The sequence below is a fragment of the Myripristis murdjan genome, chromosome 10, assembly GCF_902150065.1.
Source record: "Myripristis murdjan chromosome 10, fMyrMur1.1, whole genome shotgun sequence".
Classification (NCBI taxonomy): domain Eukaryota; kingdom Metazoa; phylum Chordata; class Actinopteri; order Holocentriformes; family Holocentridae; genus Myripristis; species Myripristis murdjan.
In genome coordinates this window covers 2,382,667-2,407,171 of record NC_043989.1, presented here as the reverse complement: position 1 = coordinate 2,407,171, position 24,505 = coordinate 2,382,667, and the positions used below count along the sequence as shown (strand labels likewise).

Sequence of the window (24,505 nt, the reverse complement as noted above, 5' to 3'; positions counted from 1 at the left end):
ATATATATATATATACACACACAATCAGTGGCTCACAAGTATGGACTTGATAAAGAATGTAGTTCCATAAATCACATTAAACTGGACAGAACAGAGATTTCTAGGCTTTTCTTACCCACAGAAAGTTGAAAACTGTTAAATGGCACAACGATTAACATCAGATGTGAGAATCTGACTTTTTTTTTTATTAAATGTAAATCCTTCTGTCCATTAACAAGCTCCTTTTCTGTCCATGTAATGAAATCAAACGAAAAAGATGGAAAAGAAAATGATAAAAATGTGATGACAACAGGCACTGGAGCTGCCTGACTTCCTGTCGCCATCATACATTCAACAATAAAAGTTCATTAAACTAATTAATGCATTAATTAGCAAATATTTTTATACCAACATCCCCTGGCTTCTTAAAACACATGGACGGTATTCACACGAGTCTGTGATGTTTACAGAGACATGTTTGGCTGAACTGTTTTCCCAACGTCCAAGAAACTTTGGAAACGAGCCGCCCACAGAGGACGGCCCACTGGTGACGCATTTGTCCAATCACATTTTTTAATTTTTTACAAATCTTTATTTTAAGACAAAAACAATGAATTCAGTATTGGTTGCAGACATCCAGCCTCTAACACAAAATACAAAAAAACTCAGACAGAAACACTGAAACTATGGCAGTCACCGCTCTGACTGCCTTCGTGTTTTGCAATAAAGAAACTGTTGATACATGTTGCTCTGTTTCCTTAATGAAAACAAGGAACTGTGGTTTTTGTTTGGAAGTTTACATCCATGAATATGAAATTTTGCAAGAAGTCACATTAAATCACATTAAGTCCAGCCTCTCAGGTGCAGCAAGGACGTGTTGGTGCGGTTACAGGAGAGAGCAGCTGTCAATCATCAGGAGAAGCCACGCCCATCAAGTGTCTGAATCTGGGAACCGCTGCAACACTGAGCATAAAACACACACATACACACACACACACACACACACACACTCCCCTGTGGACAGGAGGCACCAGCAGTCTTTTAGTGTGGATCGGTCGGCTCAGAGAGAATCTGAGTCGCCTCCTCCTGAAGGTTCCCAGCCTCACGTCGTTTTCCTCTCCTTCCTCTTCTCTTCCTCCTCCTTCTTCTTCTTCTTCTTGATGCTGCTGCCGGGTGCCGACAGGCTGCTGTCCACCAGCGCCGCCGGCCTCACCGGTTTGTAGGCGGCAGATCTGTGGATCCGTTTCCCTTTGAGAGCGACGACGTGCGGCAGCAGCGGCGGCTTCCTCACGCTGAAACCGGCCGCCGCGGGACCGTGAAGCCTCAGCAGCAGCTGCTGGCCCTCGGCCGCCGTCACCGCCACCCAGCCTGCAGCCGATCAGAGGCACGGTCAGATCAACCATCATCTACACCAGAGGTCCCCACCCGGAGCCCCTGTCCCGTCCTAAAGGCTTTTGTTTCAGCTCCGCTCCTTCACACCTGACCCGTTTAAGGGCTTCATGCTGATTGGCTGAAACAGATCTACCTGAACTGGGTCAGGTGTGCAGGAGTAGAGCTGGAACCAAAACCAGCAGGACAGGACAGGGGGGTCTGAGGTGTGTGTGTGTTACCTGCAGAGCAGAGCTTGATGTCGGCCGTGGCCTGCAGGAAACCTTCACCCTGCAGCCTCACGTCCTCACACACCAGAGCTGGAAACTGCTGCATCCTTTCTGCTCCACCCAGAGGAACCTGAACACACACACACACACACACAGTCTTATGTCTCACCATCTACTCTTGTGTTCATTAAACAGATGCTGACACTAACATCTGGTTTTCTTATGAACTGAAATGGCAGTGGGTCAGAAAATCAGAATTGTCCATGAAAGTTTCAAAAAACTAATAAATTCCACTGAAAAATGCAATTGGAATTATTAAAATCACTAGAGGCTACAATATTTTTTGTGACTATGCAGCAATAAAAGAATCTGATTGATCTGATGCTCTACAAACATGCATGAAGCTTATCATTATCATTATTATTATCAGTAGTAGTAGTAGTAGTAGTATTCTTCTTCTTGTGTCTCTCCACAGCGAGGCTGATGTCCCATGATGCTCTGAGTGACGTTTCACAAACTTCTCCACCCTGACAGCAAGAACTTTCTGTGGGACTCCCTCTCAGTTTTTAGCCATGAAAACTGACAAATTTTACTGAATATCAGCATTAAATTCAAAATCAGTTTTGGCCGTCAAAAATCCATGAACGTCAACATCTTTAACAATTAACAAACCAGAGGCCACTTGCATATGGTGTGTAAAATATTAAATTACATACTAAAAAAATCATTCCAGGAGTGTTTTACAGCTGTAACTGAGGATGTGTACTGAAGGTGCAACATGCGAGCAGCTCGTGTGTTTCCTGTGAGGCGGTCGGCGGCCCGCTCACCCCCAGCAGTGTGTGTCCTGCGTGTTTCTGGTAAACGGCGTCGGCCTTCTCCACGCTGGTGAGGTGAACCGGCAGCTGACTGGACGCCACGACCGAGAACCAGCAGGACCTCTCACCCTGAGGAGGACGAGGAGGAGGAGGAGACACAGATTATCAGATGAAGTCAAAAATAATCCCTGCTCAGCCTCTCGTCAGCCAGGCTAACGACTCCCATAGACTTCAAGTCTTTATGCTAAGCTAACAGGAAATGCTACCCATAGGAACTGAACCAGTGGATGTCCAGAGGTGAAGATGGTGTCCAGCATCTGGTCTCAGTCTGGGGAAGTCGGGGAAAAGGGCTATTTCACCCAAAATGCTGGAATATCCCTTTAAGTTCCACCTCTGATGTTCCAGCTTCTTTTACTTTGAAAACCAAAACTCCTTCCAAGAGGAACCCGGGCTTGGAAGTTTTTTTTTCATTATGTCCTGACAACATTTACAGGGTCATAACCCTTCCTTTCTTTCTAGCACATACACATACAAATATTGATCAGTTAGTTAATCAACAGAAAATAAAGCGATTATAATTTTATCACTGAATTCTTTAAGTCGTTTATCAAGTAAAAACACCAAACGATGTCTGATGTCAGCTTGACTGTCTTCCTTTTATCTGTTCATCTTTATCAAATTACTTTGACTATATTTTTCACACTTTATCCATTGAAATATTGATTAATCTGATGAATCGATAGTGAAGATGATCAGCAGCTGCAGCCCTCTTTTGCCCGCTCACCTGCAGGTAGTCGATTCTTCCCAGGCCGCCCAGGAACAGGCTCGTCCCGGGCTTCAGCACGAACGTCCGCGGGACGATGGCCCGCGTGGGAACCAGCAGTTTGACCTCCTCTTCGGTCAGCAGGCTGAGGATCTGAGCCAGAAAATCCATTCACGTGTCACAGATCAATCACAGAAAATATTCCTCTGTTTGTGAACATTTTACATCATTAATATTTATTATTATTGTCATTTATTATTATTGTCAAGCAGTGAAGCTCCACAGAGCAAAGAGTCACATGTCTGATATGTTTGTTAGTTCTATGATGGATGTAACAGTAATATCTGGATAAAAATATAAATAATTATCCTAAATAAAAAAAATGAAATATAATAATTAAAAAGAGCCTGACGTCTCGCTCCTTCATGATGCCCGGCGTGTCGAACAGCCAGTGGGCGTCTTTCAGCTCGTTGTGGCTGAACTCGACGTCCGGCGACGAGCTGGAGGCTGAGAGCAAAGCAGAGCACAGCGGTCAGAACACACACACACACACACACACACACACACACACACACACACACACACACACACACACACACACACACACACACACGCTCCACCTGAACTCTAACAAACCTGATCAGCTGTAGCTCATCTGGTGACATTTTACAAATGTACTAAAGTTTACTAAAGAGTCCATGGTTTGCACATGCTGATTATAGTAATATTAGTGTTGTCACTACGGGAAACAGCAGAGGGAGTCAAACAGCTGCGACAGAGAGCATGCTGGGAGTTGTAGTTCTCTCACCGGGCTGCGTCGGCTCTCCGGCGGCGTTCTCTCCGAACGCCAGGCTGTCGGCGTCGAACTCGATCACATGACGTCTGGCTCCAGAATCCGCCCGGAACGTTCTGCCAACGCGCCCTAAACAAAACATAAATAATTTAATTAATTAGTAAAAAAAATAAAATAGTGATTATGTGTCATGTTAATGTTTTCACCCCCTTTCATCTGTTTGTTAGCAGGATTTCTGAAACAGTTAAGAACAGATTTACACAAAAAACTTTGAGGAGAGGTTAATCAAAGAGCCAATTAACTTCTGATGCTGATTGGTCAGAAGGGGGCGTGGCAGTGGGCGTGGCCAATCACAAGACGGTGCCTGTTTAAAGTAAAGCTTCATGACCTGGAGGCTGCAGCCGTTTGGACTGACTCATGTGAAGTCCAATGTGAAGTGCAGCAATGACATTAAAGCTGGACTTTTATTGTGAAAGGCGTCCTCTCACCCACGAGGTAGCCGTGCCTGCTGAGCTGCTGCAGCCTCCTCAGCTCGGCGGGGGGCAGCTCGCTGTCCGCCTGCCGGGCCGCCTCGCTCAGCCGCTCCCGCCGCCGCATCATCCGGTACGGCGTCGGGTTGATGATGGGGAACTTGAGCAGGTTCAGAGTCGTACCTGAACGCACCACAGACACAGACACACACACACACACACACATACACACACAGAGGACAGTCACATGACCTGGGCCGCCGACGCAGCAGCAGATAAAACCGTTTTCATTTTACTACCAACAGATTTTTTTTTTTAAGGTCTCTTTAATAAAGACCCACACGACCAAAGAGCTCCAAACCTATTTCATAATCTCGCTTTTAATTAACCTCACCTTGTTATTATGGCTATTTTTATTTCTTTTAACTTGTTTGCATTTTGGTTTTTATCTTAAAATGTGTTTCATTTTTCTATTTTGCCGTTTGTGTCTATTAAAATGCTTGTTTTAATGAATTTTTCCTCTCAACTGTAAAACACTTTGAGTTGCATTCTATGGCATGAAAGCTCCAACATAAATAAATCTTATATTATTATTATTTCCTCAAATTGCTTCCTTAGTCTGACCAGCAGCCAATAAAAAAAATAAAAAATAAAATTAATTAATTATAAAGCTATGAACAGTGAAAAGGGGGATAATAGTAGCATCTCAGTGGAGCTGAAATCAGTGTTTGGAATTTTTACCTGACGAAATGACAAAATAATAAAATACCAAGATTATAATCCATTGATATTCTGTTGATATTGTAATCTACTAATCAGCTTCGGCACTGATTACTTGAAGAATCTGTGGAGGAAAGCTGCAGGTGGGGAATATTCACTGTTTCACATTGAGGAAAAAAAAAACTGAATTTCATTTCAGCAACATGACAGACGACAGCGGGTCTGTATGTTGTTGTTTTTTTTTTCCAGAGATCATAAATCAGTGGATTCTCTCTCGTCAGATTAAAAGCTGCTGTGACGACACAGAGAGGCTGCTGACCTCCGACTGCAGAACAACGAGGCTTTTATTCTCCGAGCGAACGTGTTAAATGTTCCTCTGTGAACACTGGAAAAAAAAAACTGCAGTCCAACCCAGAGGTTTTCAGTGCGGGGTCCCACAAATAGTTTCACTGTAATTTAATTCACTGGAATTAAATTAAATTAAATTAGAGTGTGTGAGTGATCATTTGGAACATTTTCTTCTTTCTGGTTTAATCTCAGAGTATCAAAGTATGACATCGAAACAAATTCAACCTTGGAAACCCGAGAAAATTCACTTGATCTCTTTCAAAACTATGGGAAAATGGTGATTAGGAAAATAGCAAAAAAAAAAAAAAAAAACTGTAGACATAAGTGTAAAAAATATGATTAATTTTTTTAAAAAGTGGGATTTAAAAAAAAGACAAATGTAAAAAAAAATTACAAAAAATTATCTGACTCCCCCACCCCCCCAAACCAAATAAATAGAAAATTAAATATAAAAATATGAAAATATAAATATATAATAAATTATATTTACAATTACAAATAAAGCTATACATTTAAAGGTCAGATCAGTGATGGTGGATCAGATTTGCTGTAAATGATTCCTCATTCTGCTGAGGACACCCTGGCAGACCCTGCAGGACTCGGCTGACTGGGTTCTTGAGTTGTGCTCTGACAGTGAACACACACACACACACACACACACACACACACACCAGGCCACGGTGAGATGGTGGCCTTGTGGAAGACGTCAGAGGCCTTGGACTTGCAGTAGTCGGACTCCAGCAGCGTGTTGAAGAGCGTGGACTTGCCGGCGTTGGCCGTGCCCACCAGGTACACGTCGCCCTTGTACTTCCAGGAGCTCTGCAGGCTGGAGATCAGCCGCTCCACGCCGTAGCCCGTCTTGGCGCTGATCAGGTGGACGTCCGTGACGCGGTCCCCGAGGCCGGCGTCCACGCAGTACTGCGACAGCTGCCGCTTGATCCGCTGCAGGTAGTTGGGCGAGTCCCCCGGCAGCAGGTCCACCTTGTTGCCCAGGACGACGATGTGCTTGCCGCCGCCCACCAGCTCCAGCAGGTCGGGCACGATGGAGTCCGGGACGTCCAGCAGGTCCACGATGAGCAGCACCAGGGCCTTCTGGGACTTGATGCCGCGCACGATGTCCCTGTACTCCTCCCTGGACATGGTGACGTTCAGCGCCCGGCGGTGGTGCGTCAGCAGGTAGCAGCGCTGGCAGGTGGCGCTGCCGAGCCGCCCCTCCTGCAGCAGAGCCTTGTACTTCTCGCTGGGCAGGTAGCCCGCCACGTTGGCGGCGGCGCAGTGCAGCAAGGCGCCGCAGCCTGAGCAGCACACGTCGCTGACCGGCTCGTCCACATCAGGAGAGCCGAAGATCTTCTGCTGACCTTTAACTGGAACAACAGCAACAAAAATATTATTATACTGATCAATATCGGCATTAATACACATTTAATCTTTTTCTATTTCAAGTTTGAAGAATTCTTTCATTAAAGTCTTTTTATTACTTAATCGATTCCGAGTAAATATATCATATGGTGTCATATGAAACTAGAGGACCTAAGGAATCTGTTGGTACAACAAGACGGCTAAATCTCGCCCCAAAGTTCAGCTAAATTTTGGTATGGTCAGTTCCAGGTGGGTCCCTTGACCTCTGACCTCCAGATGTGTGAATGAAAATGGGTTCTCTCCCCTTTGCAGACACGCCCACCTTCTGCTAATCCCATGCAGTTTGGGCCCCAAAGCCTGCAGTCCACATGTGTTCTTGTGGCCTGTTGTAAAATGGTGTGTGTGTGCAGACTGGGGCCTAAACAGTCTTGGAGCTGCATCAGTTGGCTTTGACTGGAAAGCTGAGACTCTTGTGGATTCAATGAGCCACATTTGATTCCTGTGTGATGATGTTGGCCCCCATAGCAGCCATTTCACTGCAGGCAGAGACTTTTGTCAAACTGGACGTCGCTGGAGAAAATGACCTCTAGTGACCTCTAGGAGAATCACAGCCTCATCAAACTTTACAAATCCAAATCCAATCCAATCCAAATTTATTTATAAAGCACACTTAAAACAACCAGGTTGACCAAAGTGCTGTACATAGGGATAAAAGACATCAGAACATAGAAGAAACATAAAATCATAAAAAGAAAACGTGGATACATAAAAATGTAAAAAACATAAAACATACAAAGTGTAAAAACATAAAAGTATAAAAACATAAAACATAAAACAAAACATAAAAATATAACAACCATAAAATACAAGATTCTACAGCTCTCAGGCTGGGTTAAAAGCCAAGGAGTAAAAGTAAGTTTTGAGCAGTGATTTAAAAACCGGCAGGCTGGGGGCCTGCCTTACATGGAGAGGCAACTCGTTCCACAACCTAGGGGCAGCAACGGAGAAGGCTCGGTCCCCCCTGTTCTTGAGCCTTGTTTTAGGGACCTCAAGACGCATCAAATTGGCTGACCTTAATGACCTAGAGGGAGCATGTGGCTTTAAAAGATCAACAATGTAAAGTGGAGCTAATCCGTGGAGGGCTTTAAAACACAGACTAGAGGAGATTAAAAAACAAAAATTGCAATTAATTGCAGTATTGAATCATAAAAATCGCAATACATATCGAATCGCCACCCAAGTATTGTGACTATCAAATCAGGATAAGCACATCGCCCCAGCCCCACACTGCACTGTATTATATTTGAATCACACAGTAATGTCACTTCTAAATTGAAAAGCTTTCCACAGTATAATCAGCAGCTGAGTCTGCAGGGCTGTGGGCAGCAGGGAGGCCCGGAGCCCGGAGCCCGGAGCCCGGAGCCCGGAGCCCGCATCCTGCATCCGGACACCTGGAGGAGACCTGCACTCCACCACTCCTCTCCTCTTCTTCTATATTTCTTTTATTTCTTTAACTGAATATTCCATTAGAATTTTTGATTCTGCCAATAAAGACACCTGTTCCGTTACACCCCCCTGTCTTTACCTTTCTTCGTCCTCTTCCTCTTGGCCGTCAGGATGCTCTGGTCCAGCGGGAAGTCCGTGTCATGGAAGTGGATGCAGTCCGGCTCCGGGTCCGGGTCTGGCTCGGCCTGCAGCTGCTGCAGCTGCCGCTCCAGAGCCCGCTGCTGTCTGCCGGCCCCCGTCCTGCCAGAGGACACCTGCGGCCCGGGAGCAGCGGGGGGTCCCGGCTCCAGCTGCGGGACCTGCGGCTCCGGCTCGGCCTCCTCCAGGAAGACGAACTGCTCCTCCTGGTCTGGATCCACGGTGGAGGCGTAGCGGAGCTCGGCTGTGTCCCGCCTCTCTCTTCTCCTGCTGCTGTAAAACCTGCATGCTGTCCGGGCTGGGAGGCAGAGCTGCTGGGTGAGCACCGGGCCGGAGCCCCGGGAGTCCCGGGGGCCCCGGGAGCCCGGCGGCCGGTCCCGCAGGGCGGACACACAGCAGGCCGGCCGGCGGCCCTGCAGAGCCGCGGCCTCGTGTAAACCAAGGCGGAGCAGCTTGAACATCCTCAGGGAGCAGCTTCACCTCCGCCGAGAGAAACTACATGAGAGGAACCAGAAAACATCAACTTCACCTTGGAGGAAAACACACGTGAAGCGCCTGTCACGGACGTTTACTTCCTGGTCGGACGTGACGTAAACCACGTCTTTTATTTACCTTCCGCAACTCTGTGAATATGATTTTGTAAATAATTTTGAAACGAATAGATAAAACTCGGCTGTTTTCATAATCGACACGGGAGGACTGCAGTTACATAAAGAATGAAAAATAATTTATTTGCCACAGCGGAGCGATAAATAACACGACATGACGCCTGTAGAAAAAAACGAAGAGGTCTCACTCTGATGCTACTTCCGAGAACCAGAACCGGGCCAGAGTCAGGGCTCAGTCAAAGACAATTTCCTCTCATAGAACTTAAACTGGAGTTCAGTGTTTTCTCTCAAAACATTACATCTAGCATTGGGCCAAAACACACATAAAACTTTGATTATTGTTATTCTGAATTTATTATTATTATTATTATTATTATTATTTTATTTTTTTATTTTTTTATTTTTTTTACCTTTGGGCAAAAAGTAGTTTAGAAAAACTCAAAAAAGGAAGTGCTGAGGGTCAAATATTCACAAATATTACACGAATTCAGAATATTAATCATATTAAAGTAATATTATATAATATTCATAATCATTATTCCTATAATGCAATAGAGTGCAATTTCATAAAATAGTGAAGATGAAGTTTGGAGTCAGACCTTTTTCTCTCATGGATGTAGACATTTCTTATAGTTAGTGTGGGGGAAATATCCTAATAAAAATTTAAACAAGCGAATTAAATAATAATAATAATAAAACATCCGAAGCTAAATTCTGACATTTGCTGTGTGTAGTTTCCTGGGTTGCAGGTCCTCAGGGGTGATAGTTAACCCCTACGATTTTCCTTTTTAAGTCTCGAGTGACACATCTTCTCAATAGACGATCTCCGTCCCCCTGCTAACTTCCTAGCAGCGCTCACTTCCTCCTCAGTTGAACTTGTTCTGTCACTTTCCTCCAACATGTTGAAGCTGTGTGCGGCTCTGAGGCCGGCGGGTCTGCTGCAGAGAGCCGCTGCTGCTGCTGCTGCGGTGAGTCTGGAAGTTTCTCTGCAACCTTCCGTGTGAGTTTAGTGTTTTTGCATTTTGAGGTTAATTTGTGGGGCAGATCAGACTGCTGCAGGCCTCGTCAAGACACCTCCCATCTGATCTGTCTGCATGAAGTCCAGAAGCCTCTGTTAACAAATCTGTTTAAGCCTCTGCTCTGATCTTGACTGCAGTGCTGCATGAGAAATAGGATTAATAAGTTTTATTATGGTGTTTTATTACAGGCTGTGTGAATATAACCCTGCACAGCTCACACTGTGTGCTGTAAAGTCAGACTCCTCACTCTGCACCGCTCTCTGTAGGAAAACAAGACTCACTAAAAACATGTAAAGTTTGTGCAGAGTGTGTGTTTGGTTGGTTTTGTGTGTGTGTGTGTGTGTGTGTGTGTGTGTGTGTGTGTGTGTGTGTGGTTTCCTGACAGAGACCTTTGGACCGAGCCAAGTGAAGGGCACAAGAGATGAACGTCAAACTGAAAAACCCTCAAGTTTAAAATTAACCAGGAGCTGAGGCTGTATAGAAAAACGTGCATCAGTGACCGCTTGCACTGCTTCACTGTAGTCACACTGTACAGCAAGATGATGTCTAAAATAATAATCTGAAAAATCTGAATTTAACTTGGCCGACGTGGCCCTACACTCACTTTAATCAGTGCCTGTAAAAAATAGTTTCTTCATTCACTTTTATAGCACTGTTTTTATTCATTTTCATCATGAGAAGATAAACAACATGACAGCATTTATTGTAATGATATAAGAAGAGAAAGAAAAACATTCAACAAAGTAGAACTTAAGTAAAATAAATACGGTAATGAAATTCATGTGACAGAAGGTGGACAGAAAAACAAAATCAATCAATCGATCGATCAAAAATGTAGAAAAAGATGACTTTTCTCCTCTCCTCAGCCTCATTTAATCCCTCAGACATGTGTTTATTTGTCGTGAGGTGAATCAAAGGTTCCCACATGGAAAAACCTGCCTTTTACCTGGAAGAAAATATGTGAAAAAAAATATCAAAACAGATTTGTTGCTGTTAAGTTGCTGGTTTGAATCCCCAGACGGGCTGGGAGAGTCTGGAGGTGCACCCTGCCGAGAGGAAAGAAAGAGACAGCAGAGTGAGACCTCTTTCTGTTTGTGTGTTTGTTGTTTTGGTCTCCTTTCTGCAGCCTCGTGCGCGACTCTCAACCGGCCCCCAGCAGCAACACGGCACCTTCTACGAGTTCCGCACCTACTGCATCCGGCCCGACCAGAACGCCGCCTTCCTCAAACTGACCAACGAGAAGGTCCACCTGCGCACCGCACACTCCAAGCTGATTGGCTACTGGAGCGTGGAGTACGGCGGCCTCAACCAGGTGTTTCATATCTGGAAGTATGGTGAGCAGAGAGAATGATGCTGATGATAACGACATGTTGGTCATCACAGAATCACCGAACCTGCGAACCCTAATCTCACACCAACAAGGGGAACAGGAAGGAAATATTAAGAAGTCTTTATTTTGGTGGCCTAATCTTTCAAAACAACAACAACAGCAAAGCTCTTCTGAAGCCCTGATGAAGAACTGCAGGTGGTCCCTAGTTTTTAATGCTTTAGCTTCAACAATAAAGACTTTTTAATATTTCCATCCTTGTCTGAAGTTCTCTGTTTTCCCACCCGGTTCCTCCTGACCAGAGCAAAAAAAGAGGAATAAACCCTCCTGTGGTCAGAGGGTCAGTCCAGCTCCATCAGTGTGTGAAACTGAGCAGATTCTCTTGTTTGTGTTTCTGCTTCTTCTTCTCTTCTTCCTCCTTGTTTCCAGCTGTATCGCTGCTACGCTTCAACCACTGATCCACTTCTGGATTATTATTTTTTTTTTTGTCTTGTCTTCCCGCTCAGAGTGAACAAACGTCTTTGCTCGACGACCACGGCAGCAGATTTAAACCACAAACGCACACATCTGACAACTTCAGGGAACCCAGAGGGAGAAGTGAAGATAAAATGTGCTTTATCAAACTTACAGTTACAGTTTTATTGAACTTATAATAACACAGGCAACATTTTAAAAAAGAATCTCTTGTACCCCCTGCAGTACTCCAACGTACCTCTAGGGGTACATGTTCCCCCATTTGATAACCACTAAAGCAGCAAGTCACCTTTTTCCTGTTTGTAAAAAAAAAAAAAAAAAAAAAAAAAAAAAAAAGAATCAGTTTGGGACCTAAAAAGTTGTTGCCAAGCTGGAAACAAACAAAATAAATAGTCGGACCTGAAGTGGGAACAACCAGACAGCCGGGCTGAAGGCGAGTAGGGTGGGCTTGTTTTATTCTACAGGGAAATAAAACAATTTCTTTCAATCTGGACAGATCCTGAATGTCAGGAGAAGATGGAGGGGGGTTCTAGAAAGAGTAAACTGTGTCTGTAAATTGTCAGAGATGGCAAATGTTGGGTTTGTTAGAGCTCAGGACCAAATTATCGAGTCAAAAGGCCAAGCGACCATGATGCAATGCTTCACTCCAAACTGGTGCAAACAAGAGCCGGATCCTAAATGGAACCAGTTCAAGAACCAGAACTGTTTTGGTCGACCAAAGGGTTTGTTTGGGTTTGGGGTTTAGTTCCTCTGTAAAGGTCACATGACAGTTTTGATGAATTAGTTTTCTAACCTTCAGCTCAGGATCAGAGTCATGCTCTTTTGACATGATGCAGCTGAAATGTGACTTCAGTTTGTGTTGTGTTGTTGTACCACTGAGAAAAATATTTTAAAAACCAAATTTTTTAAATCATTTATCATTATAATTACATGGCTCAGTCCAGTATAAAAGCCTGGCTGCTGACCAACATGTTTCAGCTCCAAGAGCCTTCATCACAGACCAGAGGAAATTCCCTTTGTTAAATATTTGTTGAACAGAGCAGTGTTTCTTGGATGCTATTTCAATTTGCCAGTCATATTGTACACGGGATGCTTATTTAAAAAGGAGATGGACTTATAATGAACATATTTTCCAGTAAACTTAGAAATGTTTGATTTACTGAGTTGATGAGGTTCACCTGAACACACCATAGGCCTGAAACTGCCAGGGGAAAAGGATGGAGTAACATAAATTTTAACATTTTAATTTAACAATTTAATTTTAATTGACTTTTAACAATGTCTTCATTAAATAGCATATATATTAAAAAAAGAAAAGAAAAACAGTGTGAGGCCCCCCTGAGCAGCGTCCTGTCCTCTGTCCTCAGACAGTTACTCCCAGCGGGCTGGCGTGCGGGCCGCCCTGTCCCAGGACGCCCAGTGGATCAGCGAGTACATCTCCAAGGCCATGCCCATGCTGACGTCCCAGGACAACGAGGTGGTCTACCTGGTTCCCTGGAGCCAAATCAAGCCACCGCCACAGGAGGGAGGTGAGTAACGCCTGGGTCTGTCCACAGGGGGGCAGCGTCCACCCGCTTTTCTCCAGCAGACCGGAGGATCGGGGGAAACCTGACCTCTGACCTGCAGGACCGCAGCAGGGAAACTTCAGAGCAAAACACAACCAAAGAAAAGAAAAGAAAAGAAAAGAGACAGCCCCTACAGAGTGCAGAGCTGCAGGGTCTGAGGCAGCGCATGGAGCTCGATTTAAAAAAACAAAACAAAAAAAAACAAAAAAACATGCAGTCAGCAGTTTGTCTTCACGCTTTCTAATGACTTTACAGCTCCGCACCGAACCACTGAGGATAGACAGACAGACAGACAGACAGACAGACAGATGGATGGATGGATGGATGCACTGTATTGATCCCAAATCGGGACATTCCTGTGTTCCAGCAGCAGGTTCTGCAGACGTTGCACAGGAACAACAGAAGAACTACACAAAATCTACCTCTCAACATGAGGAGAAATATAAATATCTTCAGAAAAATTCTTATTGGGAATTCAGGAATTTTGACACTGCAATTTTCATATTGGCCCCTAAATATCATTTATTAGTAATAATCAGTTGGTATCGGTCCTGGGGAGCTCGGTGTCGCTCCGTCTCCCGTCTCGGTGTTTAGTTTCTTTCCCTCTCAGCTGATCCAAGTCGGCCCGCCGCCCCCCAGACCCCACACCCCCCACCCGCCCCGCTGAGCCGGAGCAGCTTGTTTTGGTTGGATCGGCTCTGAGGAAGCAAAATGTCAGCTGAAACGATGAGTCGACATTCTGCCTGCACCAAAACACACACACACACACACACACACACACACACACACACACACGGAGCAGCTGCGGGAGGTGGACGCTCAGAGCTCGTCTTTGCTCAGCTGCTGAATCTGGGCTGAAGGTCGGCCGGCCGCTGACTCAGCAACAGATACAGGCCGTTTCCATACAGTCAAATATACAGTGTGTGTGTGTGTGTGTGTGTGTGTGTGTGTGCACTCTGGAGTTCAACACTCAGCATCTTTGAAGTCCAGAGGATCCAGTCAAGAGTCGCATTTATGAAGGAATGAATGAATTCATGTTTTTTTAATTGATTTTTTTTTTTATTATTTGTGTTTTTCCTTGAGGTCCATGCAGCCCCACATGAGGTTACAAGACACTTATAAACAGTCACACATAATGTATTAACCCTTTGAAACCCGAGCAGATTCATTTGATTTCTATCAAAAAAAAAAAAAAAAAACACGGCAAAAAGGCAAAGAGCAACTGAGCGAGAGACAACCTGAAAGAAATTTACAAGAAATTAATGCAAAATTACAAGAAAATGATGAATGATGAAAATGAGCACATAAAAATAAACTAAATAGAAGAAGACACAAGGACATGACCTAAAATTAAGCAACTAAAGAGGTTTTGAAAATTAAAAACATATATAATTAAATACATGATTATTATTATTATTGTTATACATATAGTTTTCTGGACTTTTTCCCTTTATTATTTTTTTTTTATAATTTTCAATTTTTTTTCTTTCCCTTTTCCCAGTTTCCAGGTCATTTTCTTTCCACCAGCCAAAAAAATTCAACCAATGAACATCAACGATTTTTTCAGTCTTCTAAATTTGACTGTTTCTGTGTGTGTGTGTGTGTGTGTGTGTGTGTGTGTGTGTGTGTGTGTGTGTGTGTGTGTGCGTGCGTGTGTGTCAGGAGTGTATGAGCTGGTTTCCTTCCAGATGCGTCCCGGCGGTCCGGCCGTTTGGGGCGAGGCCTTCCGGGCTGCCGTCAGCTCCCATGATGCCCCGGGGTACGGCAGCCTGGTGGGCGTGTTCCACAGCGAGGTCGGCCATCTGAACCGAGGTGAGACGCACACACCTGACACACACATACCTGACACGCACACACCTGACACGCACACACCTGACACGCACACACCTGACACGCACACACCTGACACACACACACACACCTGACACACACACACCTGACACACACATACCTGACACACACACGCCTGACACGCACACGCCTGACACACACACACCTGACACACACACAACTGACATGCAAACCTCACCTGGTCTGACTCCACAAACAGAAAAACAACAACAACAACATCAAGTCATGTTGGAGCCCAGACAGTGACTGAGCCAGGGGTTCTCAAAGTACGGTCCGGGGACCCTCAGGGGTCCTTTAGGGTCTTCGAGAGGGTCCTCAGGAAAAGAAGTAGTACAGGAACGAAAAGTGACATTTTTAGTTCTTAATCACAAGAAATATGACAATAATTATATGGTCTTATAATTATAAATAGCTTTCTTGTATTTTTTTTAAATATGTTTTGTTCATTTATTTTTTCTCCAAACTCCAAACTCACTTTCCTGGTGAAATAAAAGATATTTTTTTTAAAAAAATTACCCATGTTATATAATAACAATTAGTCAGTGCTGATTAATTATTATTATATTATATATTATATTATTATATTTATTATTATATTATATTATAATTAAGTGCTGAAATTATTATTCAGTTAGTGGATCAACAGATTATTTTCTAATAAGTTTGATGATTGTGTAATGGTTTTGGTCACATCTCAGTAAAAACACCAGAGTCTGATTCACTAAGAAACTCAGACTGTCTTCCTTCTCTCTGTTCATATCTTTATGAAAAACTTTTTTTTTAATAATAATTTTTTTTGGCCTCTGGTTGGACTGAGGAAGACTTCTGAAGACTCTCTGGGCTCCGATCACGTCTCCTCACATTTTGGCTTCATCACACACTAAATGATAATAACCGTTAATGACAGTCCCAGTAATAATCTGCCATTTTTCTCTTGTGTGTGTGTGTGTGTGTGTGTGTGTGTGTGTGTGTGTCAGTCCACGCTCTCTGGTGGTACGAGAGTCCCGACCAGCGAGCCGCCGTGCGACACAAATCTCACAGCGACGCCCGGGTCGTCGCCGCCGGTAAGACAACGCAACACCACGAGAGCCTGCAGGGGGCGCTGCAGAGCTGAACACAGACACAGGAACAGAAAACCAGCTCTCTGAATGATCTGAAGTTTTTTGTTTTTCTGTGCGGTGGTGAAAATGAGCAGACACTCCTCATTTCTATGAGCTCAGATGAAGGAAATGTGGAACCAAAATGAGAAAAACTGGATTTCGCCTCGGCTCATAATTCTGTCTGCGTTAGAAATAATTACAACGACAACAGGAACAGTCCAGTTACCGATCAATATCTGGAATCAAACCATTTTATCATTTTATAGCATTTATTTTATTGAACCCCACTGACGGCCACATGTTCCAGTCTGTTCTGCGAGTGCTCAGCGCCGCCCCCGCTGGACAAAACCCTGAACTGCACCCTGTGTCTCAGGCTCTCAGCAGCAGGTGGACGAGGCTCAGATTAAAATCTCTGGGATTTGATGCTTTATGGTGCAGAACGCTGCAGTTAACAGGCTGACAGTTTGTGTGTTTGTGTGTATAGAAAGTGTTCAGTGCAGTTTTTACTGTTTTAATAATAGAACACACAGATCCACACACACTGGCAAAAAGTGAATGTTATAGTCTCTCTACATATAAATATTTATATTAATCTCTCTCTCTCTCTCTCTCTCTCTCAGTCAGAGAAAGTGTTTCCTTCCTGGAGTCTCAGAGCAACAAGCTCATGTTCCCGTGTCTTTTCTCTCCGCTCAAGTAACAAACTGACCAGAGGAGCGAGGCCTGGACGCCGCCATCAGCCAGACACACACACACACAGAGAACACACACACACACACACACTGCTGAGAGACACTACAGCTTCAGTAACGAGCTCGTTAGGGTCAGAGTTCATTCTCAGGCTCAGCTAACGGGCTCAGTTTAGCATGTTAGCATGTTAGCATCATTCAGCTAACAGCCACACTACCCTCCACGCCTCACGAACAAAAAATAACAAAAACGTCACTCGTCACCTCTGCTGCCTCCAGGTGGCGTCGCCTGCGAGCTGCTGTGTGTTTCAGCAGGTTAGATCAGAGTCAAACTGTTTGCTGCTGGGTGTCCATACAGCTGACTCAGCATTAATCCCAGTTTTCAGGTGTTTTTTTCTTCTCCACTAAACCACAACACTTTATTCTGTAACGACCAAACAGCCACGGCTACAGAGGAGCATCAGGACCACACACACGTTTAAAAAACAAACTGAATCCTGAGGTTAATCTCAGGATTATGAGGGGAAAAAAGTCAGAATTGTGACTTTAATCTCTGAATTGGGAGATTATGGCTAATTTAGAATTCTGATTTCCTGTCAAAATCCTGCCCTTTTTCTGCCTCTGTAATCTGACTTGTTTAAAAACATTTTGTGCGGTCCTAATCCTGTAAACGGTGCCGTGACGATTCCAGTTCTGTGATCCTGCTGTTGAAGTCTGACCTCTGAGCCTCGGGGTCAAAGGTCAGACTCAGGACGGACCTGCTGATGTGCCGTTAGCACCTGAACACTTTAACACTTCACTGCACTAGAGAAGGACTTCCTGTTACTGAGTGAAACACGTGGTTTTACTGCTTAGAACGATCAAAACAACAACAACAACAACAACAACAACAACAACAACATGCATGATGACTGTGTGAGGCGTTCAGGGCCGAGTCCGTTCTCCCTGTGAGGATCAAACTGAGCTCCTCCTGCTCTGAAAACACATCGTCTACCTGCAGCGATCATTACCTGCTCTAACTGTATTAATAATGAGAATGTGAGTAATTGTTTACATATTAATGATTTCCTAATTAATCTCCATCATTCCATGTTAACCTTTCCCCCCAAGATAAGTGATCATGTTTACACCACGCAGAGAAATGTCTGACATCTTTATTAAAAAAATGAACTGTGATAAAGAAATAAATGAATTAGAAGCAAAGAAAATGTGTTGTTCTTAAAATATTGTTTTTGTAGTTTGTGTGTCAGTTTCCTTTATGGATGTATGGAGGCCCTGAAGGGACAAGGAAGAGGGGAAAAAAATGACATAGGTGAGAAAATAAATAAATACATAAATAGAAAAACTGCCCAAAATTCTTTTCTATAAAGGGCCAAGAAAATAATCTGGATGGAGGGCCAGGAGACAAAAATTAATCTGGAAAAATCTCGTGATTAAAATAGATTGTTTTATAGAAAATGAATTCTTCCTCTATAAGACATGCATCATTTAATGTGCTGTATATTCCCGTAAATTCAGATTTTGTACTTTTTCGCTGCAAAAATCTGTTTCATTGTTAGTACAATTATGATTTTAATGCTTTTTCAAAATAAGACGAGAATAAGCATGTCATACGTATTTATGTATGTTAAGCAAAGCTCAAAGTAAAACTGTACAAGCTGCTCCTGCATCTACACAAAGTGACAAACAATATTTCTGTACGTCTTAAAAAAAATTACAATTAGTGTTTCTCAGGAGATTGAAAAGGTTTTGCAAAAGCTCACTGAAGTATTTCATTTAAAAACGCCCAAAAATATCATTTTTTTCTCTCCCACATGTTCCTTCAGAGGCTCCGTGTGAACGTGAAGCATCGTAAAGCTGAAAAACAGAAATAACTAAAAGTTTTGGATGAGAGGAGTCGAGAGTTTTCGATTTGTTCTGTTTTATTGTGAATTGTACAGGGACAGTAACAGTTCTTCCCACAGCCTTTTTCTTTACACATTAAAATGTAAACAGCTATTAAATAAAGAACATTTTCTAGGTAGGATCAGTTTGTTGATCAGAGGACAAAGAAAAAAAAAAAAAGACAAACAATCGCATCATCATACATAAAAATCTGTGGAAAATTTCAGTGCAAAAGAAGCTATTCCAATTAACACCAGCAGTAAAGTGCTTGGGACGCGAAGGACTCGCCTCCGGGTCCGGGAACTCGACGGGGGGAAACAGCACTTTGGTCTCGTCGTGAAGACACTTTGAGCTTCGCCACGCGGCGGCTGAGCCTCGTCAGCCACCGTACTCCAATTAATACATTTAAGGACAGAAAACTTTGATTTGCACTCAACATTTATCAGCCTATTCCAGAAGATTTCTCTCTCCCGCACTAGTAATCACCCTCTCGCTATAAATATATCGATATATATCTATATAGAATCTGCAGGCCGGGGACTAGGTTTTGGCATCGGAAGCGTTCTGGTTTCCGTTTGTAGATTAAAGTGTTTTTTTTTTTTTATGACGGTAAACAGTTTGCATAGGGAGCGGAAAATGTCATTTGGACCAGAAACACCTACAAAAAGTTTGTGTCTTGTGTGGCGAAAAGAAACGGAAACAAAAATGCACAACGGCAGCGAGCAGCCAGCAGCTCCACCGGAGGCCCCGGAAAAACCCACCGGCCCCCGGGTTTGGCCCCCAGAGTCGTAGCGGCGGTTCAGAGGCGGTGGAAATACTGTAGTGTGAAGGTTTCTCTGTCCGTCAGGCCACAGGGAGTCGCTGAGGTATTCATGGCAGAACTGTGAGAAAGTGGACTAACACCCAGACAAATCTTATTTTTTCATCTTTTCTTATAAAAGCTACAAAATCAATCAATGTTTCCTCTTTTTCTTTTTTTTTATGTTTTGTTTTCCCTAACGTGTACAGTACTTTGCATAGTGCGCACTTTTTTTTTGAGCACTTTTGATTGGAGTGTTGCAGGAGCGGCCGAGTCCACCACACAATGCCACGTGCTACGCAAAACACTCGGAGCAGTAATGCCGCCTTGGACTCAGGCAGAAATAATACGACAATTAACATGTTTCTGATATCTTCTACACATATAAATAAAAGTTACACAGTAAAACAGAATCAAACATTTAAAAAAATTTCGTTGCAGTTCAGCCCTTGGCCGTTGAAATGATTTCGATTCTTCATCATGTAATTCTGGTCTCTGAGTCAAAACGACAGAATAAGAAACGGACCCTGAATTGCTCTTATCATTGGCAGGCACCACTTGGAATTACACAAAATAGAAAATATATATCGCAGCGCCACCAAAACTCACCGCTGTGCGGCGCTGTGGGGCTAAAGCACTTGAAAATTATGGCAGTAATTCAAGTTTAACACTCTGTCTCCGAGCCGCCTGGGCGGCCGGCGGGCGGCGGCTCGTCCTGCAGCCGCCGCCGGGAATCGTTTGCATTGAGGTGCATGGAGCTTCCCGGAGCGGCCGGGCCGCGGCGGGCGGCGCTGCCGACGGGACGATTAAAACAAGAAGACTACAGGGAGACGGGCGGCGGGCCGCTCTCCTCACATCAAACTCTCCTTCAGCTTCTCCTCCTCTGCCGCCGCCGCCGGCGCCGTCGCCTCGGCCCGGCCGGCGCCGAGCATGGGAATGTCTATGGCCACGTCCTTCCTCCGCACGGAATTGTCCTTAGAGTGGTAGTCATCACTCTGGTCCTTGGCGAAGTTCACAAACACCTAGAAAAAAAAAAAACCAGAAAGAAAATGATCCAAAATGATCATGTCAGTCTTACTGCAGAAAATCTCCATGTTAACAACTCAGTCAGTGTTCAAAGCCTGTTTTTCCTCAATAATCTGCCGGTAGGATGAGATAATCCAGATTATTACCAAAGCTAATCAGCTTGTTTGCAGAATGCTTTTTAACGTTTTCATGCCGTTTCCAAAAAACTGCAGAGCTCCTCCTTCTGTCCAAATGACCAAATCTGTCTCACCTTTTAAATTCTGCCTTATTTCATTTTAACCAACAAAAACTGTGGAATGGGCTTGCCCTCCTTTTTAATGGTGTTCAATTAAAAACAGAATAAACACACACCAAAAAATAAACCGGCATGGAAGCAAACTCACAACAACAGAACTCAGGTAAACCAGTTCAACCAGTTCAACCAGTTCCATTCAGGAGGTTTCAAACTGGCCTGTTGCTACCACTGTGTGAAGGTTTTTTTTTTTGTTTGTTTGTTTTGTAAAATGTGTGCAGCTCAGAAACTAAAAGCAAATTTAGTTTTACATGCTGTTCAAAATCGGCCCTCGGCAATTTTGCATACTGCACCTTTAATTCTGTTTTGCTTTGTATTACTTATTATATTATATTATATTATTGTATTGCATTATTTTCATGGTTTTTATTAGCATTATCATTATTATCACTGTGTATTTATGACTTGGCCTGCATTTTCAACTTATTTATTTGTATTTTTCCTGTTTATTTTTTCATTCCGTGACTGTTCTCTGTGCTGGATGGACCCCCTGTCTGAGAGCGCGGCGGCGTGGATGGGGTTTTGGCGGCGGTACCTGGTCCAGCGTGGTCTGGGTGACGGAGTAGTCCTCGATCTGCAGCAGCTCCTTGTTCTTGGCCAGGATGGAGAAGATGTGGGCGAGCGAGGTGAGCGAGGAGGGCAGCTGGTACTGCAGCATGTTGCGGTGCTTCTCCTTCAGCGTGCTGCCGGCCAGCTCGCTCTCGATGAACTTCATCACCGGCGCCAGGTCCGGGTCCGGGCCCGCCACCCGCAGGATGATGGTGTAGCCGTCGCCGAACCTGGAGGAGGAGGAGGAGGAGGAGGAGGAGGAGGAGGAGTGATGAAGGAGAGAAGTAAATACAGATGCAGGCAACATGCAGTGATTTCCTTCACTAAGATCAACATCCCTGAATGTAGAAAAACATGAAAATATAACAGAATAATAAATATACAGTGGACAGAAATATTTAGCTAATGTGACACATATAGCAAAAAATATATATATTAGTTATTAATCATCATTTCTAATAGCCAATATTCAATTTTTCACAACAGAGGGAAGAAACTGAAAAGCTAAATAACAGATTTAAAAGCTCCGAAGTCTTTGTGTTTGTCTGGTTCTAGATAATCTCCTCTTATTTTCTTGTTTTGTTTTTTTTTTGTTTTTTTTACTTACATATTTTCTTCCTTTCCCTTTTTTGTTTGTTAATCTTTCTATCTTTTATGTATATATATTTTTGCCATGTGAGAAGGAGAGATATTCTGGACTGAACTGTATTAAACGATTAATTGGGAGAATCCTTTGGCAATAAAATGTTAAAAATATATATTTACTAACCATCTTAAAACCTTAGTGCACAAAAAATGACTGAAGATGGGGTCAGCTGTTTTTTTTTTTTTTTTTTTTTTTAATTTTCTCACCTGTTCTTGAGGTGCTGCACGCTGCCCAGACAGCGGAACCTGCCGTTCACCATGATGGCCATCCTGGTGCACAGAGCCTCACACTCCTCCATGCTGCACACACACACACACACACACACACACACGGAGGACAGGCATGAGGAACACACACTGACGCGGTGGCCGGCCGACGGGTCGCTGCGGTTTGAAACCCGCCTGGCTCAGAGGACCAGAGGCAGCAGGAACCGCCTGCTGCTGGATCTGACCCTGCAGTCTTAAGATCTTTAAATAAACTGCTATCGATCTATCTAAATATCTAAATATATCATGTATACATATGTTTTCATACCTGGAATACTGAAGAGCACATGTAAAAATAATAATAGATATGATTTTTCTAATTTTTATTGTTTTTACTTGATGATTACATCCCAGAAAATCAACCAAAAAAAAACCCTTGCGTGCATACCTGTGCGAGGTGAGCACCACGGAGCGGCCCTCCTTGATGACGCTGTGGATGCAGGTCCAGAGCGCGCGGCGGGCCTTGGGGTCCATACCCGTGGTGGGCTCGTCCTGTAACGAGCAGCACGGCCAGGTTCAGGTTGGCCCACAGCGACAGCAGGAAGCACAGCGAGAAGGTCAGCAGCAGGGGCAGGCACGGCATGACCCACCCGCCCCCGCCACTGCACACACACACCTCACACACACACCACACACACACCACACACACTCCTCACAACTCACACACAGCACCAAGGCCTCAGTTCACACTGTTTCAGAAGCTGCCGTTTGCTGTCTTTGGCTTGAACCCTTTGAAACCTGGGAAAATTAACTTAATTTTTCTCAAAAAATGATGAGAAAATGTCCACCGTATGAGCCAAAACACTGTAAAAGTTACCAGAAAATTATGAGGAAATCGATAACTGAAAAGATGCAAAGAATATTCTTTTTTTTTTTTTTACAAAAAATTATTTAAAAAAAAAAACAACTAAAAAAGACTAGAAAATTTTAATACAAAATTGGTGAAAAAAGTCCAAGAAAATTACCATGAAATGGAAAAAATAATTATCAAAATATTAAGAAAAAAAATCCCTTCAGGAAAATAACTGTAAACGTAGCACAAAATTGCTGAAAAAAGTTTAAAGAAACTTCAAGAATATTACCCCCAAAATGTAAAAATAAAATAAAAAACAAAATAAAAACTGCAAGGCTCCACAGGTTTCAAAGGGTTAAAATTCAGCCTCCCTCCGTCCTGCTGCTCTCCTAACAAACCAACACACCAACCCAACAGCACACTGCTCCTGGGTCAGGGGGCTGCAGCCTTTTAATGTGACCCCCATTACACAACACACAACACACACACACACACACACACACACACACACACACAGACACAATCCCAATCCCACTGAGAACATTCCAGCTCTGGTCTGGCTCGTCTGAGTGGCCTGATGTTGTTGTGTAACTGAACTGGTTTGGATTCACAAGGAGATCAACAGCCTTCGTATGTATATGTGTGTGTGTGTGTGTGTGTGTGTGTGTGTGTGTGTATGCATTACAATGCTTATGTGTGAAGGTATGTGTGTCAGATCTCGTTTTTTCCTTCTTGATGCATAGAAACTTCTTAAAGCAAACTACAGACTGATGAATTAATTGGTTTAACTAGCAATTAAACTAATTTTTCCAGTTTTGGGGGTTTCTTGTTTGATGAATTTGACCAATAAAACCTGTTAAATTCAGATTTTAATGACAGATTATTAAGTCCTTGAGATATCTGGGAGGTCATATGAGCTCCTCAGATTGAGGTGCTGGTGTGTTTTTGAGTGTTGCCCTTTCTGATTGGCTCACACCCTCTGTCCTTCTGTATATATCATGTATAATATATGATATTTTATTTACAACATATGATACATGTGCCTGATGAAAGTCTGGAACATTGAAATTAAATTAGATATTTCTGTTTTATTTCAGGATTAATTTTCTATCATTGAAATGTTGGGTTCTT

The 24,505-nt window shown here is 43.5% G+C and overlaps 3 protein-coding genes across 5 annotated transcripts in view; 1 reads left to right on the top strand and 2 right to left on the bottom strand.

The window, feature by feature from the left end:
- Nucleotides 1–22: 22 nt before the first annotated feature.
- noa1 (nitric oxide associated 1) lies at nucleotides 23–9,057 on the bottom strand. Its single transcript, XM_030061369.1, has 9 exons — nucleotides 8,431–9,057; nucleotides 6,158–6,850; nucleotides 4,437–4,601; nucleotides 3,964–4,077; nucleotides 3,568–3,662; nucleotides 3,177–3,308; nucleotides 2,405–2,521; nucleotides 1,590–1,707; nucleotides 23–1,347 (listed from the first exon to the last, which is right to left on the bottom strand). Exons 1-9 carry the CDS (start codon nucleotides 8,948–8,950, stop codon nucleotides 1,082–1,084), a joined length of 2,220 nt encoding a protein of 739 aa, XP_029917229.1. The 5' UTR covers nucleotides 8,951–9,057; the 3' UTR covers nucleotides 23–1,081.
- Nucleotides 9,058–9,937: 880 nt separating this feature from the next.
- On the top strand, nucleotides 9,938–18,315 carry nipsnap3a (nipsnap homolog 3A (C. elegans)). The gene is made up of 6 exons (XM_030061376.1): nucleotides 9,938–10,065; nucleotides 11,243–11,450; nucleotides 13,285–13,446; nucleotides 15,145–15,294; nucleotides 16,311–16,397; nucleotides 17,054–18,315. The coding sequence occupies exons 1-6, from the start codon at nucleotides 9,997–9,999 to the stop codon at nucleotides 17,128–17,130; spliced, it is 753 nt and encodes a 250-aa protein (XP_029917236.1). The 5' UTR covers nucleotides 9,938–9,996; the 3' UTR covers nucleotides 17,131–18,315.
- Nucleotides 18,316–19,023: 708 nt separating this feature from the next.
- The window catches only part of abca1b (ATP-binding cassette, sub-family A (ABC1), member 1B), a 65,603-nt gene continuing 60,121 nt past the window's right edge, over nucleotides 19,024–24,505 (bottom strand). For all 3 annotated transcript variants that reach the window (XM_030061358.1, XM_030061361.1, XM_030061360.1), the window contains exons 46-49: nucleotides 22,970–23,073; nucleotides 22,522–22,614; nucleotides 21,656–21,899; nucleotides 19,024–20,824 (exon numbers count right to left, since the gene is read on the bottom strand). In XM_030061358.1, coding sequence (XP_029917218.1) covers nucleotides 20,654–20,824; nucleotides 21,656–21,899; nucleotides 22,522–22,614; nucleotides 22,970–23,073 — 612 coding nt within the window. In that variant the 3' untranslated portion in view covers nucleotides 19,024–20,653. The remainder of the gene's footprint in view (nucleotides 20,825–21,655; nucleotides 21,900–22,521; nucleotides 22,615–22,969; nucleotides 23,074–24,505) is intronic.

Coding starts and splice junctions, on each gene's coding strand:
- noa1 (XM_030061369.1), bottom strand. CDS start 8,950: ATGTTCAAGCTGCTCCGCCTTGGTTTACACGAGGCCGCGGCTCTGCAG. Junction 3,663..3,963: donor CGGAGAGCCGACGCAGCCCG/GTGAGAGAACTA, acceptor CTTTGCTCTCAG/CCTCCAGCTCGTCGCCGGAC. Junction 1,348..1,589: donor CATCAAGCTCTGCTCTGCAG/GTAACACACACA, acceptor GATCGGCTGCAG/GCTGGGTGGCGGTGACGGCG.
- nipsnap3a (XM_030061376.1), top strand. CDS start 9,997: ATGTTGAAGCTGTGTGCGGCTCTGAGGCCGGCGGGTCTGCTGCAGAGA. Junction 10,066..11,242: donor CCGCTGCTGCTGCTGCTGCG/GTGAGTCTGGAA, acceptor TCCTTTCTGCAG/CCTCGTGCGCGACTCTCAAC. Junction 11,451..13,284: donor GTTTCATATCTGGAAGTATG/GTGAGCAGAGAG, acceptor CTCTGTCCTCAG/ACAGTTACTCCCAGCGGGCT.